At 37.3% G+C, this 18,888-nt stretch overlaps 1 protein-coding gene across 3 annotated transcripts in view; it reads left to right on the top strand.

Annotated features, from left to right (window-relative positions):
• LOC143224894 (acidic amino acid decarboxylase GADL1-like) overlaps positions 1-18,888 on the top strand; it is a 61,892-nt gene that overhangs the window by 25,925 nt on the left and 17,079 nt on the right. For all 3 annotated transcript variants that reach the window (XM_076453340.1, XM_076453339.1, XM_076453341.1), the window contains 3 exons: positions 9,393-9,483; positions 11,075-11,184; positions 14,524-14,639. In XM_076453340.1, coding sequence (XP_076309455.1) covers positions 9,393-9,483; positions 11,075-11,184; positions 14,524-14,639 — 317 coding nt within the window. The remainder of the gene's footprint in view (positions 1-9,392; positions 9,484-11,074; positions 11,185-14,523; positions 14,640-18,888) is intronic.

Raw genomic sequence — 18,888 nt, 5'->3', positions numbered from 1 at the left:
TGTATATAGGCTACTACAGTACGTGTTGCTGATCACAAATTATTTTGGAATACTTTTTGGTTCACAATGGATTTGCATATTACCATTTACATTGCTTCTTGCATACAGCTACCATAGCAACAACCTTAATGAAACATTTGCAATGACTGAAAACTAATTATCCTAAAATTGATTGAAGCCAGTGTCGAATCGATTCGAGACTGCTCAATTAAGTGGTGCATACAAGAGAAAACTGGCAAAAGAACCAACAAAAGGTTTTGGATTTAGTGACCGAGACTGGAAAGCTGACTAATCTTTTCACTCAACTTACACAACATGATCTTCTAAGTTAAAACCCTCTATGCTATCAGAAGTCACTTGTACTGTATCTGACTCTGACAAGATTAAAGTTGAACCAAGCTCCACACCTATGAGTACCATTTTGTCCACTTCAAGTTGATGATGACGTTGAGGTGTTAGAGGCTGACTCAACTGGCATAAGTCTCACAACTGATCTCACTTTGTCTGTAAATTCTCCTGATATCTCTAGTGTTAGTGTTGATGCAAGTTGCTCAACAAGACAGTCTGAAGTTGAAATAATTACTGAAAATGAAAATCTACTGGAGTATAGTAAAATGCTTCAGTCTACAAAAGATGAAACTAAAGCAAATGATCCAGGGTTATGACTTGATTTCTCTGCTGATGATGTGGTTTATTAGATTGCTTGTGGACCCACTGACTGTCAACACCATAATGAGCCATTTGGTAAATCTTGCCGGACTTTCATTAGTGGCAAACCAAAGAGATGCTGTTCGCAAAACTTTTCTTTCTGGTAAAAGCCAATGGTCAATAATACAAGAGAGAGTGGTTATTGTATTCAACATCAACACGGGATCATTTTACTGCTTTGTTGGTAAATTTTTTGCTTCTAAGTTTTCCTCGCGTTTTGTTGAAAGAGAAGGGTTCAGTGACCGGCGAAATACTATTGTAATTGATCATTATGACAGAAGCACTACTCACCGAGACTCTATGTTAACGTATTTAACTTACAGACAAGGTTTAGGCTTGCGACGAGAGCTGGAAAAATAAAGTAAAGAAGAGTGCAATCACTAGGAACATGTCTTGGAGCGTGTAATAGCTGTTATTCGTACGTTAGCTGAACATGGCCTGGCTTTTCGAGGAACAGATGAAACATTTGGTTCACTGCAGAATGGGAATTTTTAGGGCTGCTTTAGCTCATGAGTCAGTTTAATCCATTTTTAGCGGGGCACATTTCTAAATATGGAAATTCTGGAAAAAGAAATCCTTCTTGTCCAAAACCACCTGTGAAGAACTCGTTGAACCAATGGCTCAGAAGGTCCACGCGTTCATTGTTGAAGAAGTAAATTATTCTGGTTATTTTAGTTTGTCAGCCGATTCGGCGCCAGATCTATCACATATAGATCGGTTAAGTATTCTACTTCGATGCGTAAAAGATGGGCAGCATATTGAACGCTTTTTAACCTTTCTAGAACGGAAAAGCCATACCGGTGAGGAAATGGCAAACCAGGTATTGTAATACTTACGTGAAGTTTGCAAAATTAATTTTTCAAAATGTAGGGGTCAGTCTTACGACAATACTGCTAACATGTCTGGGCGTTATAAGGGGATGCAGCAAAAGATTTTAGAAGAAGAAAAGGTTGCCGTGTATGTGCCCTGTGCAGCCTATTCACTAAATCTGGTAGGCCGAAGTACTGTTGACTGCTGTCAAGTGACAGTTAATTTTCTCTCTACAATACATTTGCTCTATACATTTTTTTTAAGTTTCAACCAGCCGATGGAAAATTCTTAAAGCTTGTCTTGGAAATGAAAGTGTGTTAAAATTCCTCTCTGATACCATATAGGAAGCACATGCTATAGCAACAACAGCAATTTTGAAATCTTTCTTTAAGGTTTTGGGAGCTTTAGAATGTCTAACTGAAAACCAGTCACAAAAGGGAGACACTAAAAGAGAAACACAATACTGCAAATAAGATGCAAGAGTTAGAATCTGTTTCTATGTTGATCATGTGGGATGAGATTTTGCAAAGGTTTCATAAAGCAAGTCAAGTTCTGCAAAATGAAGATGTGAACTTAAAAACGTGCAGATCTATACGGGTCGTTAGCTGACCAATTACGCACTTTAAGGGATGACTTTGAAAGATTTGAAGCAGTTGCAAAGGAAATACTATCAGATGTTGATTACAATGCAGCTTAAACTTGCAAACGTGTCAGTAAGAAGGTACTCAATGATGGAAATGCACAAGAAGTAGATCTGAATATAAGAGATAAATTTCGTATCACCACCTTCTACAGAATTGTTGAGAAACTAGAAACCCAGATAAGAAGAAGGGGAGAGGTGTAAAAGAAATAGCAAACAGATTTTTTCCCTAAGTGATGTGTCAAATGATGTCACTTCATCTCCTGAAACTGAAAGGTACTCTCAGTCTTCTCAAAAGCTAATTAATGATTACCCAGAGGATTTGGACACTAATTTATCTGCCGAGCTTCAGCAGTTTCACTCATATGCGCGTCATATGTTCAGTGCAACAAACACTGTAAAACCAGATTCAGTCATGCTGAACTTTATAAAATAATTTCAAAAGACAAAATTGAGTGTGCATTTCCAAACGTATACATTACATTGTATATATTTTTAACATTAATGGTCACAAATTGCACAGCTGAGCGTTCATTTTCTCCACTCGAGCATATTAAAAATCCCAACAGAACAACTATGCGACAAGACAAGCTGGATGCCTTGTCTCTGTTAAGTATCGAAGCATATTTGTTACGCCAAATTCGTTTTGAGGACTTGATAAAAGTCTTTGCAATTAAAACAATCTATAATAAAACTTTTAAACATTTAAATAAATATTAAGGTAAATAATTTGCTTACAGGGTTTTAAGTTCAAAGTGAAAAATTGTTAATTAACATCAAAGTGAGAAATTGTTAACTCAGTGAAAATAAATATACAGTAAAAATAATTCTTTTTAATTACCATTAATCAAAGAAGCGAGTTCCCTCAGCATTTCTAAATAAAAGGCCTCAGTCATTGCTTGATTTTGATTCTGAAAAGGGCAGTTTACCCAGTCAAGGGTATCTAATCAATTACAGTAAATTTTAAAAACCAATTCGCCAGCCGCCAGGGTTCTCCATCCTCGAGCCAAGGTCTGGCTCACTTCACTTTCGCTGCTTTCGTCCAGTTCTCCCGTCCTTCCTCTCACTCACAAATATTTTTGAAATGTTAAAAATAAAGTAAAATTCCATGGATATTTTAAATCATTTCTCACGTAAGGGGACGAAGAGGAACTACAAAGTTCCTGAACACCCCAGTTGGAGAGAGAACTCTTCTGATTTCTCTCTCTCTAAACTGAACCCCTGCCACGTTAGTTTAGTTTAGTTAGTTTGATTTTGATCCATGTCCAACCTGTTAAATAAATAAAATAAGTTTTTATTTAATATAATTGTGGGGTCTGACGTGGAAGAAAACTGAAGAAGGGTTATAAATTTTCAAACTTTTATTTCACTTTCAGCACTTATTGAGTCTTAATGTCCTGTCAGTTAAGCAATGGAGGGGCTGAGAGGGACACCATTGTTGGGCTGTGCTTAAGGCATCAGTTGCCCTTAATCCGGCCCTGGTGCTCACCTTTTCAGCTGTGAGGGCGTAATAATGTGACGGTTCTTCATACTATTCGTTAGCAAAGAGTAACCCAAGAGCTGGCTTTGAGTGGTATTTACTAGCTGTTTTCCTCTAATCCGTCACTGTTAAATTAGGGACGGCTAGCACAGATAGCCTTTTTGTGGTTTTGCGCGAAATATGACGAATTTTTCTTCGTTTACGTAAGGCAGGAAACAATTTTATCGGTTGTGCGTCGTAAAACTTTATTTTATTCGCAACACATCACCAGGGTTACCTGGCATCATCAGATGGCGTACAAGAACTCTGTTCAACCGATAATAACTTGTGTGAATTTTAAAACACATCTCTTTCTTATATTTGATTGTCCACAGCAACAAAACAATCCAATACTTTGGATAAAGATGATGAACTATTAAGAGTGGCACCAGGGGTGGTTTTATGTCTTTTTTTTTTAATTTTAACGAATCTTATTTTGTGAAACAAATAAACATTAATCCCATGATTTGCCAGATCACAGCAAAAACGTTATGCTTAACCCTGACATTGGAAGAAAGATGTCATCGACACTGGTTTTTGCAGAACGATGCGTGGTTAATGTTCTACAACATACTAGCTGAGGCCAATAAAAAAACTGTGTTCCAATAAATATCTTTTTTTTTTTCGCGAAAGTACTTGTTTTGTTTCTTATTTACAGGATTTCTAGAGTAATACAAAATAATTCTGATCGCAGACGCTGAGACCCCGAGCTTCACTTGCCTTAGGCCTAACATTAGTTACACCTTATAACAGTGGTTCCCAAACTGGGGGTTTATCGGGGGTAATGGAGGGGTGACAGAAAAAAAGTTAAAATTCTGAAAATCAAGAAAACATTGAGGTAGCTGGTATTAGGATTAATGTTAACTTAGTCTTAGTATGTTAAGTTGTAAATTAAACCTATTTTAAGTATGTAATAAAGTTAAACCAAATAATAATAAACATCAAAAACTAATATACAGTAGTAGAAAAGAAAAAAAATATGTATCTAAGTGTGTGGTAACCTAAAAGTATTTTGACAAGTATGCTTCAGAACACAAGTCACTCAGTAACCCTGATGACTCATCGACGTGTCCAGTACGCGTCACTCACTGCCTGAGGTTGCCTCTATTTCATACTGTCAGTTTCTATGTGAGCATCAGCCGAGGTAGACAAAACCTGGTATGTATGTGTACTGCCCTGTGCAGTATAGTTAGTATTTACCTACTATTACATCATTCCTATGCTGAATAAGCTCTTGTAATGCTATCTAGAATGTCATGAAAAATAAATAATAAGTTCACATTGTTAACACTTTTTTATGCAGTTTTTCTTTTTCTGCAGATTAAACAATAAAATGTCTAAAAAGCGCTCCTACTCTGACGCCTTTCTTCGCTATGGCTTTGTGAATTTACCTTCTGGTGGAGAGGATCGGCCACAATGTGTAGTATGTCACAAAGTGTTGACAAATGAAAGCCTCAAGCCATCAAAACTCTCAGCTCACCTCCAGAAGTGCCATCCAAATCTTCAAAATGAGGATCAGGCTTATTTTCAGCGCCGGGCTGTAGCACTGAAGAATATCCAGTTCGGTTCATCTGGAATTCAAGCCCAAAAGCTTCAAGCTGCGGTCGAAGCATCTCACTTTGTTGCATATAAAGTTGCCGAACAACAAAAATGCCACACCATTGCAGAGAATCTGATTATGCCTTGTGCATAATCTCTATCAAACAACACAATCCGCCGACGAGTCGATGACATGGCATTAGATATTCTGTCCCAAGTTACAACAGAGATCAAGGAAAGCTCATATAGCAAATTCTCCTTGCAATTTGATGAATCGTGTGACGTATCCAGTTGTGCTGTTCTCCTTGGGTTCGTTCGTTACGTCCACCAGGACAAGATCAAAGAAGAGTTCCTATTATGCGAAGGTCTGCTGACAACCACGAAGGGAGAAGATATCTTCAATATCATCAACAGTTTCTTTACCACGAATAGATTGGATTGGAACAGCGTTCAACAGGTAGGGAGAGATGTTTATATAAAGTCTAGATTAGTATAAATAAAATGAATTACATGGCATATAGTCATATAGTTTTATTTATTGTACAAGTAGCTGTAGTGTAGCTAATATTTTATACATAATTCACAAAAACGTATCGTGCCTGTCGTACTGAAATACTAAAGTACCAAAATAAATTAAATTAAATTAAAACCATATAATTTTAACGCAAAAGATAAGTAAGAATGACTAACTGACGCAATCTATAATAGTTTTTCTTTTTTAATCTAGGTCTCCGTCGATGGAACACCGTCGATGATGGGTCGTAATCGTGGATTACGGGGCCTTATACAAGCTGTGAATCCAGAAATTTCTGTATATCATTGCATCATTCATCGGTACTCTCTTGGATCAAAAAGCCTGCCTGGTAATCTGAAATTAATGTTTGAAGATGTGTTGAAAATCGTCAATTTCATCAAGTCCAGAGATGTGAATTCGCGCATATTCAGGGAGCTGTGCAAGGAAATGGGAGAGCAGTATCAAGTTCTGCTCTACCACACCGATGTTCGCTGGTTGTCACAAGGCAAGGTTGTACGTCGAGTCATTGAGCTTCGAACGGCTCTTCAGGAATTTCTGAAACAAGAAGAATCTCCTTTTGCTACCAAGTTCACTGATAAGGAGTGGCTTGCTCGACTTTGTTACTTGGGTGACATATTTGCGGAGCTGAACAGTGATAATCTGCAACTCTAGGGCCAAAACACGACTGTCATTGATGCCCATCACACTGTGACTGCATTTCTGGGAAAACTGAGACTCTGGATTCGACGCTTGTAGAAAGGAGTGATCGCTCAGTTTCCCACCCTAGACCAGTTTGTTGAGGAGAATAGTTATGATACTGGATCACTTTTACAGACCATCAACAAAGAGATGAGCGACCATTTGAAGGGGCTTGAAACAAGCATGCAGCACTACTTTCCAGAGAGTGACCTAAAAACAGCCAGTCTTCAGTGGATCATTCATCCCTTTTCTGTACCTGATGAGGCCATTCATGATGATGATTTCCCTGCAAAGGAGGAGTGGATCACAATGCAAGCAAATGAAGCCTTGAAAGTCAAATTCCAAAACCAAAATGCAGATTCCTTTTGGATTTCACAACTAGCTGACTCGCCAACTCTGTCCAAGAGAGCCTTGAAGTTGTTGGTATCATTCTCAACAACGTATCTGTGCGAGAAGGGGTTCTCAACCGTGCTGGGGATGAAAACAAAAAAGAAGACTCGCTTGAATGTTGCAAACGATGCCAGGCTGGCACTTTCAGCCACAAAGCCAAGAATTCCTAAACTAGCTTCAAGTATGCAACTCCATCCATCCCACTGATGTTCTTGACATCTTTGGCAATATTCATTAGAAATGCACAATGATCAAATACAATAATTAAAAGTGTAATTCAGTGTAAATAAATTATATAAATAAATTGTAAATAAATAGTGTAATAAATAAAGTGCAATACATCTCTAGTTTAATTTAGCCATATATATCAATGTTGAAATCATTTTGTGAAAGGGGTAACATACTTAATGTGTCATGTTAAATTGGGTAACAAGCTGAAAAAGTTTGGGAACCACTGCCTTATAAAGTATGATAAAGAAATAAGTTAACACTGGAACTTCAAAAAATTTGTAAATGTTTTTTGCCTTAGCTTAGTTAGGGCTAAACTTTATTACACTTAGTACTATCAGTAAATAAACTTGTAATATTATTCTCTGACCTTACCACAGGTCCTTTTTAAAAATTCTATAAGCTTTTAATACGTCATTGTACAAAACGTCTTGTTAAGTATGTTTACATCCGTTGAAACGAAAGTGCGCGCGTGCGCATTTAAATAGTAAGGTGTACGCGCATTTTCAGGACAGACAAAAAACTGAATATTAGTATGATAAATTATTCTATACTTTCACTCATAAGTCTTTAGAACAACTATTGTTTATTTGTTATTAAGCGTAAAGCCACATAATGGGCTATCTGTGCTTTGCCCATCACGGGTATAGTTGGCAGATTTTTAGCATTATACGCTCTCAGACTTAACCACTGAGCTATCGGGAAGCAAATCTCTAGTATAATCGTATCATATTCAAACTAAACCTACGAAACGGACAGCGGTCATGTTTTTGAATACACTGTGGATGGTCATTCTAAAATAATTTTAGACCAGGATAAATCCTATATGGCCTAATGGTTATGGCCCTCTACTCGTAATCTGAGGGTCTCGGATTCGAATCCCCGTCTCATCAAACATACTCAACCTTTCAGCCGTGGGGGCATTATAATGTTACGGCCAGTCTCACTACTCGATGATAAAAGAGTAACCCAGTAGTTGGCGGTGGGTGGTGATGACTAGCTGCCTTTCCTCTAGTTGTTCACTGATAATGTTGGGATGGCTAGCACAGATAGCTCTAATGTAGCTTTGCGCGAATTTCAAACCAAACCAATCATATCTACGTAACCTTAGTTTGCTACAGTACGACTGACTGTTTTAACAAAAAGATTCAAATGACATTATGTCCACTTTACATAATAAAATGCGCCTGGCATGGCCGAGCGCGTAAGGCGTGCGACTCGTAATCCGAGGGTCGCGGGCCCGCGTCGCGCTAAACATGCTCGCCCTCCCAGCCGTGGGGGTGTATAATGTGACGGTCAATCCCACTATTCGTTGGTAAAAGAGTAGCCCAAGAGTTGGCGGTGGGTGGTGATGACTAGCTGCCTTCCCTCTAGTCTTACACTGCTAAATTAGGGACGGCTAGCACAGATAGCCCTCGAGTAGCTTTGTGCGAAATTCCAAAACAAACATAATAAAATGTAAAGCATTCATTTAAACGAGATAAATATACGTACAAATGTGATGTACATATGAATTTCAATTAAGTAATGAGTAGCTGGTATTTAGTTAATTTTTAAAACTACCGCCTGTAGATGTTTCAACATTGTTCATCAGCATCGAGTTTCCACTAGAACACGTATGTGTATGTATAATGTAAACATAAAATTATACAAACAGTTGAGTTTATATTCACATCAAGAAAAGGCCTTTGTAGCAAACAGTAAGACTACATCTGCGATAAAATAAAACATTTATACAGTGAGCCTACCAAAACTGCTGTACAACAAAAAGAAATTCCCCAGGGCATTGGCTATAATGTGGGGTATAAAACGTGCCCTGGTTTTTGAAGGTTACTGGGATAGTACACCACCTATCAGTCTTAACCTCCATACGCAAAGCCTCACATGTAAGTTACAATTAGATAGTAAAATAAGAAAGAAAAAACGATAAGAGAGCAAGAGATGGATTCCAGGATCCACAACGTTCCACGTCAATATCATCCTTCACTGCCCGCGGGCAGTCATGGGTAGGTGACTGTTCTCAGAAGGAAAGAAGTGAAAAACAAACAATAAACAAGGGGAAAGAAAAAATCGAGGTTGAAAGGAAACATATGGTGATGAATATATGAATTATTAATAACATGTGACTTAAAGCAACCTACCTACATATATCAGAACTAATCAAATGGAATTTACTGAAAATTTGTCGCTTTACGAATAGCGTATCTGGTTTGAATTTGCATTGTAGTTATTAATTATATATAGTTTTCGATAAATATTGTTCCACAGTGTCTTCAAAATGCACCCAAAGGGATACTCCATCATTCTATATATACGTTAATTATTCTCACCATTCAATCTTACAGGTCACCCAATGTTTTTAAATCAGTTGTATCACGGGATGGACGGCTATGGTGTTGCTGGTGCATGGTTGACCGATGTCCTAAACACTAGTCAGTAAGTTTTGTAGCAAAACCATTTAATAAATATGCTGTGAAATTCAGATTGACTTTAGTCATTATTATACGACTATGGTATTCTAACGTACAATACTGGATATAATTATGGAAAAGTAGAGCTGATAGACATATAGGGCTCATAAACAATAAGTAATTACAACTAAATTGTAAACTTCTCATTAGTGTATTACATTAACATTGAAAAAGTACAAAAACGAATAAATTGCGCAGTGCGCTAGTATTTTGTATTTTTTTTTGAAGAGTAGAACACAACTTGGTTTTAACTTTACCAATGTATGCTTGTTAAATATTGTTTCCAACTGCTCCTAAACATTCAGTAGAATTGTTTGATTGTCCTCTTACCTTCTCAGGATGTGGAATTTATGAAGACCAAGCCACGGTTACCAGCATTCCATATGCCTCATTTACACCAAACGATCGTTTTTCATCACATGTAATACGTCCTTGTTATCAGTGTTTTCCTGGAAGACGAATCCTTGTCCAACAGGTGTTGTTTCTCGGGAAACAGTATGATGGATAAGAGTGTTGTTGTACCAGTCAGCAGAGAGGGTGCCATCAATTTTGAGAAGATGTACAACACCATTTAGATGAGATGTAACTCACACTTTTATTGTTGTGCGTTCACTGCGTTGGTACCCTTCTTTCTGCCAAAAACAAACTATTATTAATCATTTCTAAAACAATTTAAATTTGTATTTAACCGAAAAACAAAAACCTTCGCACTTTTCTTCGTCCAGGAATTTGAAATATGACGCTCATTTTAGTTTTGGTTAGCTCTCCTAAGGAGTGGGTTTTTGAGCATGTAAATTTATTTTGTCATGCTAATTCGTATTTTACTATTCAGGAGTTAATAATTACACCTATACTTACAGCCAAAAGATTGAAAAATTAGTGCATCACGTAAAGAGTTACTTAACGTCACTTTTAAAGAGACGGAAGATGCTACCTCTTCAGCGATACTTTTCTTAGAATTTCCATACAGCTATAGCTAGTTGGAGGAAATAACCAAAACTTGGACTTCTACACCTCATTTTTATTCAGCACGTCTCTACTGGAAGATAAGAATGTATTACCAAACGACTGCTGGGAATAGTATAACAGCGTGTACCTTCAATTGGCGTTATGTTAATGTGGTACTCTTTGATTGGTTGGATGAAGCTAGTCATGGTGTAAACTATCAATAATTGGTGGAATTTATTTTCTTAAAAAAAAAAAAAGAGGAGGAGAAAACTTGTAACGTTTTAATTTTAAGTTCATTTTATTCACTGTTTCCACAATCATTCTTAATACTGTAGTTTGGTTACTTTAATATTTTGAAAACTGCCATTACTCCTACATTTCATTAGTGAATTGTTTTTAATTAGCAATTTTAATCCAAGCTGTAAATTAATTCGCATTTTGACGGGTAAGATTATATATTGAGAGTAAATGGAGACAATGTAAGTTAATCACAACTGTATATATATAGTTTTGTTAATGTGAGATTTGTAATTTTTCATAATGGTTTTGCGAAAATACACTGTAAGACTACATTTCCGTTTCATATAATGTTTTATTTTAACTGATAGATCTACTTATGAAATATCGCCGGTATTCACCGTAATGGAAACGACTTTGATTCGTCATATTATTAATAATTTTATTGGCTGGGATGACGGAGAAGGAATATTTTCTCCAGGTATGTGTCACTGTTTATTTACTATGAACGTTTTCACACTGATAAAAAGATACATTTCTGAATAATTAGCTACTTGTAGTTATTGTATAGTGATACTTATATTTTATTGTTTCTGGTTTTGTAGTTTGTTTTAGTTTTTTTTAATACATCTACGCTTTTCTACTTTATCTATAGAGCATATACAATAATATTTGACTACAGAGATTATAAACAGTTCATAAGTTGTTTTATAATGGTTTTGTCACTAGGTGGAGCGGAAAAGCTAGATGTCTTAGACGTCATTATGCAGTTGGTATCTTTATAAATATAATAGCACTGTCTGTCGTATCTTCATGTAATTATTTCGTAGGGTGTGGATGACTCTTCATAAAATTAGTGTGGCGGTTCATTAGGCCCATGGCGGGATACATTCAAATATTCAGTTTTGCATTTTACGTTTTTATCGACGTTTTTTGCCACTACGTCAACCCCTGTGAATGGATCTTCACCATATTTGTAATGGGGTTCATTGGATCTATGGAGAGATACATTAAAATGTTCAGTTTTGTGTTTTTCTGGACATACTAGCGTTTCTTACAGTTACATATAAGGGAAGCAACTTTTCATTTCCTAAAGTAACCTTTCATCAATCATGAATTTACATAACTTTCGTCCAGAAGATCGGTACTCCAGCTAGTTTACATAACGTTCGTCCAGGAGATCGGCACTTCAGCTAGTTTACATAACTTTCGTCCAGAAGATCGGTATTCCAGCTAGTTTATATAACTTTCGTCCAGGAGATCGGTACTCCAACTAGTTTACATAACTTTCGTCCAGGAGATCGGTACTTTAGCTAGTTTACATAACTTTCGTCCAGGAGATCGGTACTCCAGCTAGTTTACATAACTTTCGTCCAGGAGATCGGTACTCCAACTAGTTTATATAACTTTCGTCCAGAAGATCGGTACTCTAGCTAGTTTATATAACTTTCGTCCAGGAGATCGGTACTCCAACTAGTTTACATAACTTTCGTCCAGGAGATCGGTACTTTAGCTAGTTTACATAACTTTCGTCCAGGAGATCGGTACTCCAGCTAGTTTACATAACTTTCGTCCAGGAGATCGGTACTCCAACTAGTTTATATAACTTTCGTCCAGGAGATCGGTACTTTAGCTAGTTTATATAACTTTCGTCCAGGAGATCGGTACTCCAGCTAGTTTACATAACTTTCGTCCAGGAGATCGGTACTCCAACTAGTTTATATAACTTTCGTCCAGGAGATCGGTACTCCAACTAGTTTACATAATTTTCGTCCAGGAGATCGGTACTCCAGCTAGTTTACATAACTTTCGTCCAGGAGATCGGTACTTTAGCTAGTTTACATAACTTTTGTCTAGGAGATCGGTACTCCAGCTAGTTTACATAACGTTCGTCCAGGAGATCGGTACTCCAGCTTGTTTACATAACGTTCGCCCAGGAGATCGGTACTCCAGCTAGTTTCTAATATGTTATTCTTTCATTATTTTGGCCCCTATTCTCGTTGGCCTGGTGGTTAAGGCGCTCGACTTCTAATCTGAGGGTCACGGGCTCAAATCCCCGTCTACTAAACATCTTTGCCGTTTCGGCCCTGTGAGCAGTTTAGTATTACAGTCAATTCCACTATTCGTTGGTAAAGGAGTAGACCAAGAGTTGGCAGTGGGTGGTGATGACTAGCTGCCTTTCCTCTGGTCTTACACTACTAAATTAAAGACGACTAGTGCTGATAGCTCTCGTGTAGCTTTGCGCGAAATTAAAAACAAACAAACAAATCGTTAGCCTGGCATGGTCTGGTGATTAAAGTACTCGACTCGCAATTTTAGGATCGCGGGTTTGAATTCGTGTCATCGAACGTGTTTGTCTTTTCAACCATGGGGGTGTTATAACCTGACGGTCATTCCCACTATTCTTCGGAAGAAGAGTGCCTTCCCTATAGTGAATAACTTCTAAATTAAAGATGGCCACCGCAGATAACCCTAATGCAGCTTTGCGTAAAACAAGCTATTTTCATTTTCGGCCCTTTGGTTAGCAAGCCCAGGTTGTGAATCCGAGGATTTACGGTTCGTATTTTATTGCTGCAAAAATATTATTAGGAGTAAAAAGACCAGAGGGAAGACAGCTAGTCATCACCACCAACTCCTGGGTTACTCTTTTACTAACGAATAATGGGATTGACCCTCACTTATCACCCCCACAACTGAAAGGCCGAGTATGTTTCGTGTGTCGGGGATTCGAACTTGCGACCCTAAGATTGCGAGTCAAGAGTCTTGTGAACAAGGCTCTTGTGAACGCGGACTGTTTTAAAGGACTTTGTAAATACGTATGTAAATATATCAACAGGTCTTTTAATTTTTACAGAATACTGACTATAATTATAAGATGAAAAGAAAACCAGCTTACACCAGGAAAGCAATGTCTGTACATTGACAAGTTGGAGACTATATTTTTAGTCGAAGATTTGAAAGCCTTGCTATATTAGAATTAGGACAAAATCTCAGTACATTATGACAGTAAAACATAACTTGATAAGGACATGTTAGCCTCATTGATTAATTAAAATATCTCGTTGGAAATGTTAAAATAGTCCAAACACCACAATTTTCGTTTACGTTTTCACATAAAGATTTAGATGATATAGTCTAAACCCTGGCCAGTGTAAGCTTCATCAGCCCAAACAACACCATGAAATTAAGCCAATTATATGTTATTGGTTTTATTGAACAACGTGAAAGCTACACAGAATTACTTGCGCTAATCATATTTAAATTTAAAATGATAAATTAGTAAATCCCACCCACCGCCAACTTTTGGGCTACTCTTGTCATACTGAATAGTGATATTTGGCTGATGTTTTGGGGCCATACACAGCAAGATATTTGTGGGTGGTAGCTGGAACCAATTCGTCAATTTTAAGATCTACAGTCCAGTACGCTAACATAACAACTGCTTGACTCAAATGCGATCCTGTTGAAACGAAAATATTAATTAGTCAAGCATGGTAATAATATATGACTCTGACAGTTTAATTTTATATTTTTGTCTCAGGACTCGATCACTCGCATCTTCCTCTCCTAATTTCTAATTTTCTAATGTGAGACTAGCGAATTGGAAATAAAGAATGGTGTATGGCGTATCCCCACCGCAATGTGGGTCTTAACTCCACGGTTATCTCCAAAACCTAGGATACATTTTATAATCCCACGGTGTAGCTTGTACTCCAGGATCTTTTTTTTAAAGAAAAAAGCAGTGTATTTTGTTAATTTTAATGTGTTTTGTGTATGGCTTAAAAATTTAGTTATACAAGAATGTGAATTTTGCAAATAGGAGGTTCTGTGGCCAACATGTACGCCATGTTCGTAGCTCAGCGTAAAGCTTTACCGGACCTGAAGGCGAAAGGACTTCTGGGATTTCCTCAGCTGGTGGCGTTTGTTTCGGAAGACGTAAATATGAATTTTAACATCTTTTATTGGTCGTTGGCTAATACAATAGTAATAGGTAACATAACTGCTAATTAGAGTTGCAAAATGATCATACAGTCGTTACGCACAGAGTAGGTGACTATTATAATGGTTTACCTTTCTTTAACATCATATGAATTCTGGTATCCATTACCAACTTACCTGTATTTTAGTCACACACACAAAATTACGGTTATTTTCCTTAGTTGGGCCCGGTATGGCCAAGTGTGTTAAGGCGTTCGACTCGTAATCCGAGGGTCGCGGGTTCGAATCCCGGTCGCATCAAATATGCTCGCCCTTCCAGCCGTGGGGGCGTTATAATGTTACGGTCAACCCCACTATTCGTTGGTAAAAGAGTAACCCAAGTGTTGGCGGTGGGTGGTGATGACTAGCTGCCTTCCCTCTAGTCTTGCACTACTAAATTAGGGACGGCTAGCACAGATAGCCCTCGAGTAGCTTTGTGCAAATTCAAAACAAAAACAAAACAAAATTTTCCTTAGTTCAACTATGTTGTGAACAAATAACTGCCTGATTTCTAATTATTTCTATTTTATTAATTTAAAACGTAGCCCATTACGTAGAACTATCTGTTTACAGAAAAAATAATACAAGAATAGATGAAATAGATAGAAAAAAGATCAGATGACGTAATAATCGTTGTAATCATGTTCGAAAGGTTTACAACGATTAATTAGTTTAGTTATCATGTGTGATTTTTTAAAATTATTTTTAATAACCCTCCACACTCTGTGGCGCTGGTAACGTCACTGATTATACATTGTCCACCACGGCTATCGAAACCCAGTTTCTAGTGGCACACGTCCAAAGACATACCGCTGTGTCACTGGCGACTCTTATTAGTTTTCATGAATTATTGAATGCCGTTCATAAGTTACATTTGTTTATAGAATAACAGATGGAAATTTAACGTTTTTGTATACCACAATACATGTTAAGGAAAGTTATCACAGTAAACCATCTACTAATTACTTTTGTTTGACTTTCCACCCATAAAAACATGTATAGTTATTAGCTCTCTCTCTAGGGTTAATATTTGTTTGTTTGTTTGAATTTCGCGCAAAGCTACTACATAGCTATCTGCACTAGCCGTCCCTAATTTAGCAGTGTAAGACTAGAAGAAAGGCAGCTAGTCATCACCACCCACCGCCAACTCTCGGGCTACTCTTTTAGCAACGAATAGTGGGATTGACCGTCACATTATAACGCCCCCACGGCTGGGAGAGCGAGTATGTTTGGTGCGACCGGGATTCGACCCCGCGACCCTCGGATAACGAGTCGAACGCCTTAACACGCTTGACCATGCCGGGCCTCTATGGGGTTAATAACAAAGTTTGAAATAGAAGACGTATGGAAGGAGGCTAGGGGAAATCTAATGACTACTTTAAGAAAAATATGCTTTTTCAAGGGAATCAAAACAATACGTGGTAAGAACTTTGATAGACAAAAAACAAACATAGATACAAATAAAATATATTTAAAACTCGGGTTACTTGTGGTAATATCACTGAAGAAAATAATTAGAATATCACACTTATCTATTAAGACAGAACAAAAACCTTAAATCTTAATCACAAGTTTAGCATACAAGAAAGAAACAAGATATGTAACGTCACGTAATGTGGACCACGTGATCGGTATTAGAGTGAGAACATTGTTAATGGAGTAACTTGTGGCAGGCGCTTGGTACATTGTTTAGATAAAACGATGAACCGAGAGGTGTCATTTTATCTAAATAAATAAAACTGCCGTGTTTTTCATCCTTGTAGCAATAGAGGAGGGTCGTGACGTCCAAAGCTTGGACGCGGGGGTCGTCTGGCAAATCCGGCTGAGAAGCACTACTGTAAGACGTATATAAAAGATATTTTAAAACCTGTATAAGATAGAATATTTGAACACGTGCCTGACATTCAAAACCTCAAGACTTAAAAATACTATTTTTAAACATTATAGCGAATAATGTGGACTGCTACAAGTAAATAATATCTAACAGAGATATTAAATAATCCATTTTAATCAATAAAATGAAACCTAAAATGAACAAACATAAGGGTTGACCTTTAGGGTAGAGACATTAAGAGCATTCTCAAAAGTTTAATATTTTGAACTTTGAAATATATTTTCGGATACTGTTTATGTATTGATACAATAAGATAAACTTATAGATACAAGTATGAAGAGGTGTTTCGTACACCTAATGTGTCTTGTTTTAAATTCTTGAACAAGTGTTGTTCGGCAAGGCGTGAGATGAAAAAGTTAATAATGGATAATAAAGATTAAACTGACACGACTGAATGAAAACCTTTTCTAGTTTATTTTCTACAGTTTTTGAGCAGACAATGTGAGATCGTGTTACAATGGAATTAGGCTCAGAAATACTCAATAAAAAGTAATACAAATAATCTAATTATACACGTTCTATTCTTTGATAGATTGTTTAGGCAGAGTATTCATGATGAAACTTTGTAGAATGGATGGCACCTGCTTGTTGTGGAGACACAAGTGTAGAGGACGACGTTTCGAAAGTATTCCGCCTTTTGTCTTCAAGTCAATGTGTGTGTAGGTGTTGTCGGTCTTTTATAGTGTCCTGGTGGATTGTGGAAAGCGTGTTATGATTGGATTATCGCTGTCTCTCATTGGAGGAGAGATTTCCTGTAGATTCAACCAATGGCAGACACAGGTTACTCACCTCTAATCTGGAATCTCTGTTTAGTGAAGTTTTAATGGTGTTAATGTAAAATGATTCTTTGATTTTTCTTGTCTTCCAGAATTTGTTTGTGTTGATGATTCTAGTTTTCTCCCAGTTTATTCTGTGTCCAGTACACGTGGCGTGCTCTGCAATGGCCGAATTTTGTGTTTTCGTGAGTCTTGTACTATCTTTATGTTCTTTTGTTCTTGTCCTGAGTTTTCCTCCTGTTTCTCCAATGTATGTATCGTTACAGGAACACGGAATTTCATAGATGACGTTTTTGAGATTCTTTTTGGTAGATCGCTGTTTGTTCTTTTACCAGAATGGACCTTAAGGTATTGTAGGATTTCCACTGGACTTCTATGTTGAATTTTCCGGCTATGTGTTTGAGTTTTCCACTGAAATGTTGTGTGTATGGCAGGTAAATGTTCTATGTATTGTAGGTATGGTAGGTAAATGTTGTATGTATTGTAGGTATGGTAGGTAAATGTTCTATGTATTGTAGGTATGGTAGGTAAATGTTCTATGTATTGTAGGTATGGTAGGTAAATGTTGTATGTATTGTAGGTATGGTAGGTAAATGTTGTATGTATTGTAGGTATGGTAGGTAAATGGTGGTGACTTTCTGATCTTTTCTTTCTGTCGTGGTCTTCAAGGAGTTTTTGATGAAGGAGCAGGTGTAACCATTCTGTTTAAAACTACCTATGATCTATTAGCATTGTGCTTCGATGGATGTCTTATCACAAATGTTTTATGCTCTGTTGTTTAGGTATTGGATTATACCACACTTTATCGAGGTTGAATGATAGGACTGGAAATGTAGGTATCTGTTCGTGTGGGTAGGTTAAGTGTATACAGTTGTGGTTATTTGTCTTGATTGTTTGCTGATGAGTATGTCAAGAAACGATAGACTGTTTTGTTCCTCTATTTCTATAGTGAAGTGAATTCTTTGTCTACAGAATTGAGATGTTCTAAGAAGGCTGGTAAGTTCTCATGAGCGTGGGACCAAATAACAAAGGTGTCGTCGACATAACGTCTGTAGAAACTTGGTGTGGGTGAAAATGCTCTCTTCAAAGTCTTCCATGAAGATGTCTGCTAGGATTGGAGAGAGTGGTAATCCCATCGCTAGACCATCTGTTTGTTTGTAGAACTCATCATTGTATTGGAAACAGGTTGATTGTAGGCAAATGGTTTTAGTTCCGTTATAGCGTTTATTTTCATATCTGTTCTGTGTGGTAGAGAGTTGTCATTCAGCAGTCGTTTTCTGGTGATGTGAAGGGTTTCTGAGGTTGGAACATTGGTAAATAGATCTGTGATGTCAAAACTGACCATAATATCCTGGGATTTGATGTGTAGCTTTCTGAGTTGTCCCATGAAATCTGTCGAGTTTCGTACGTGATGTTCAGTGTTTCCTTATAGTGGAGATGAGATAGGTATTGGGAAAGTAACCAGATGATAGCAAGGTGAGTTTCGAGCACTGACGATAGGTTCTACTTGGAACACGGTGACAAAAATGTCTCGTAA

This window comes from Tachypleus tridentatus, chromosome 9 (assembly GCF_004210375.1).
Source record: "Tachypleus tridentatus isolate NWPU-2018 chromosome 9, ASM421037v1, whole genome shotgun sequence".
Taxonomy (NCBI): Eukaryota; Metazoa; Arthropoda; class Merostomata; order Xiphosura; family Limulidae; genus Tachypleus; species Tachypleus tridentatus.
This window is presented reverse-complemented; position numbering and strand designations above follow the sequence as displayed.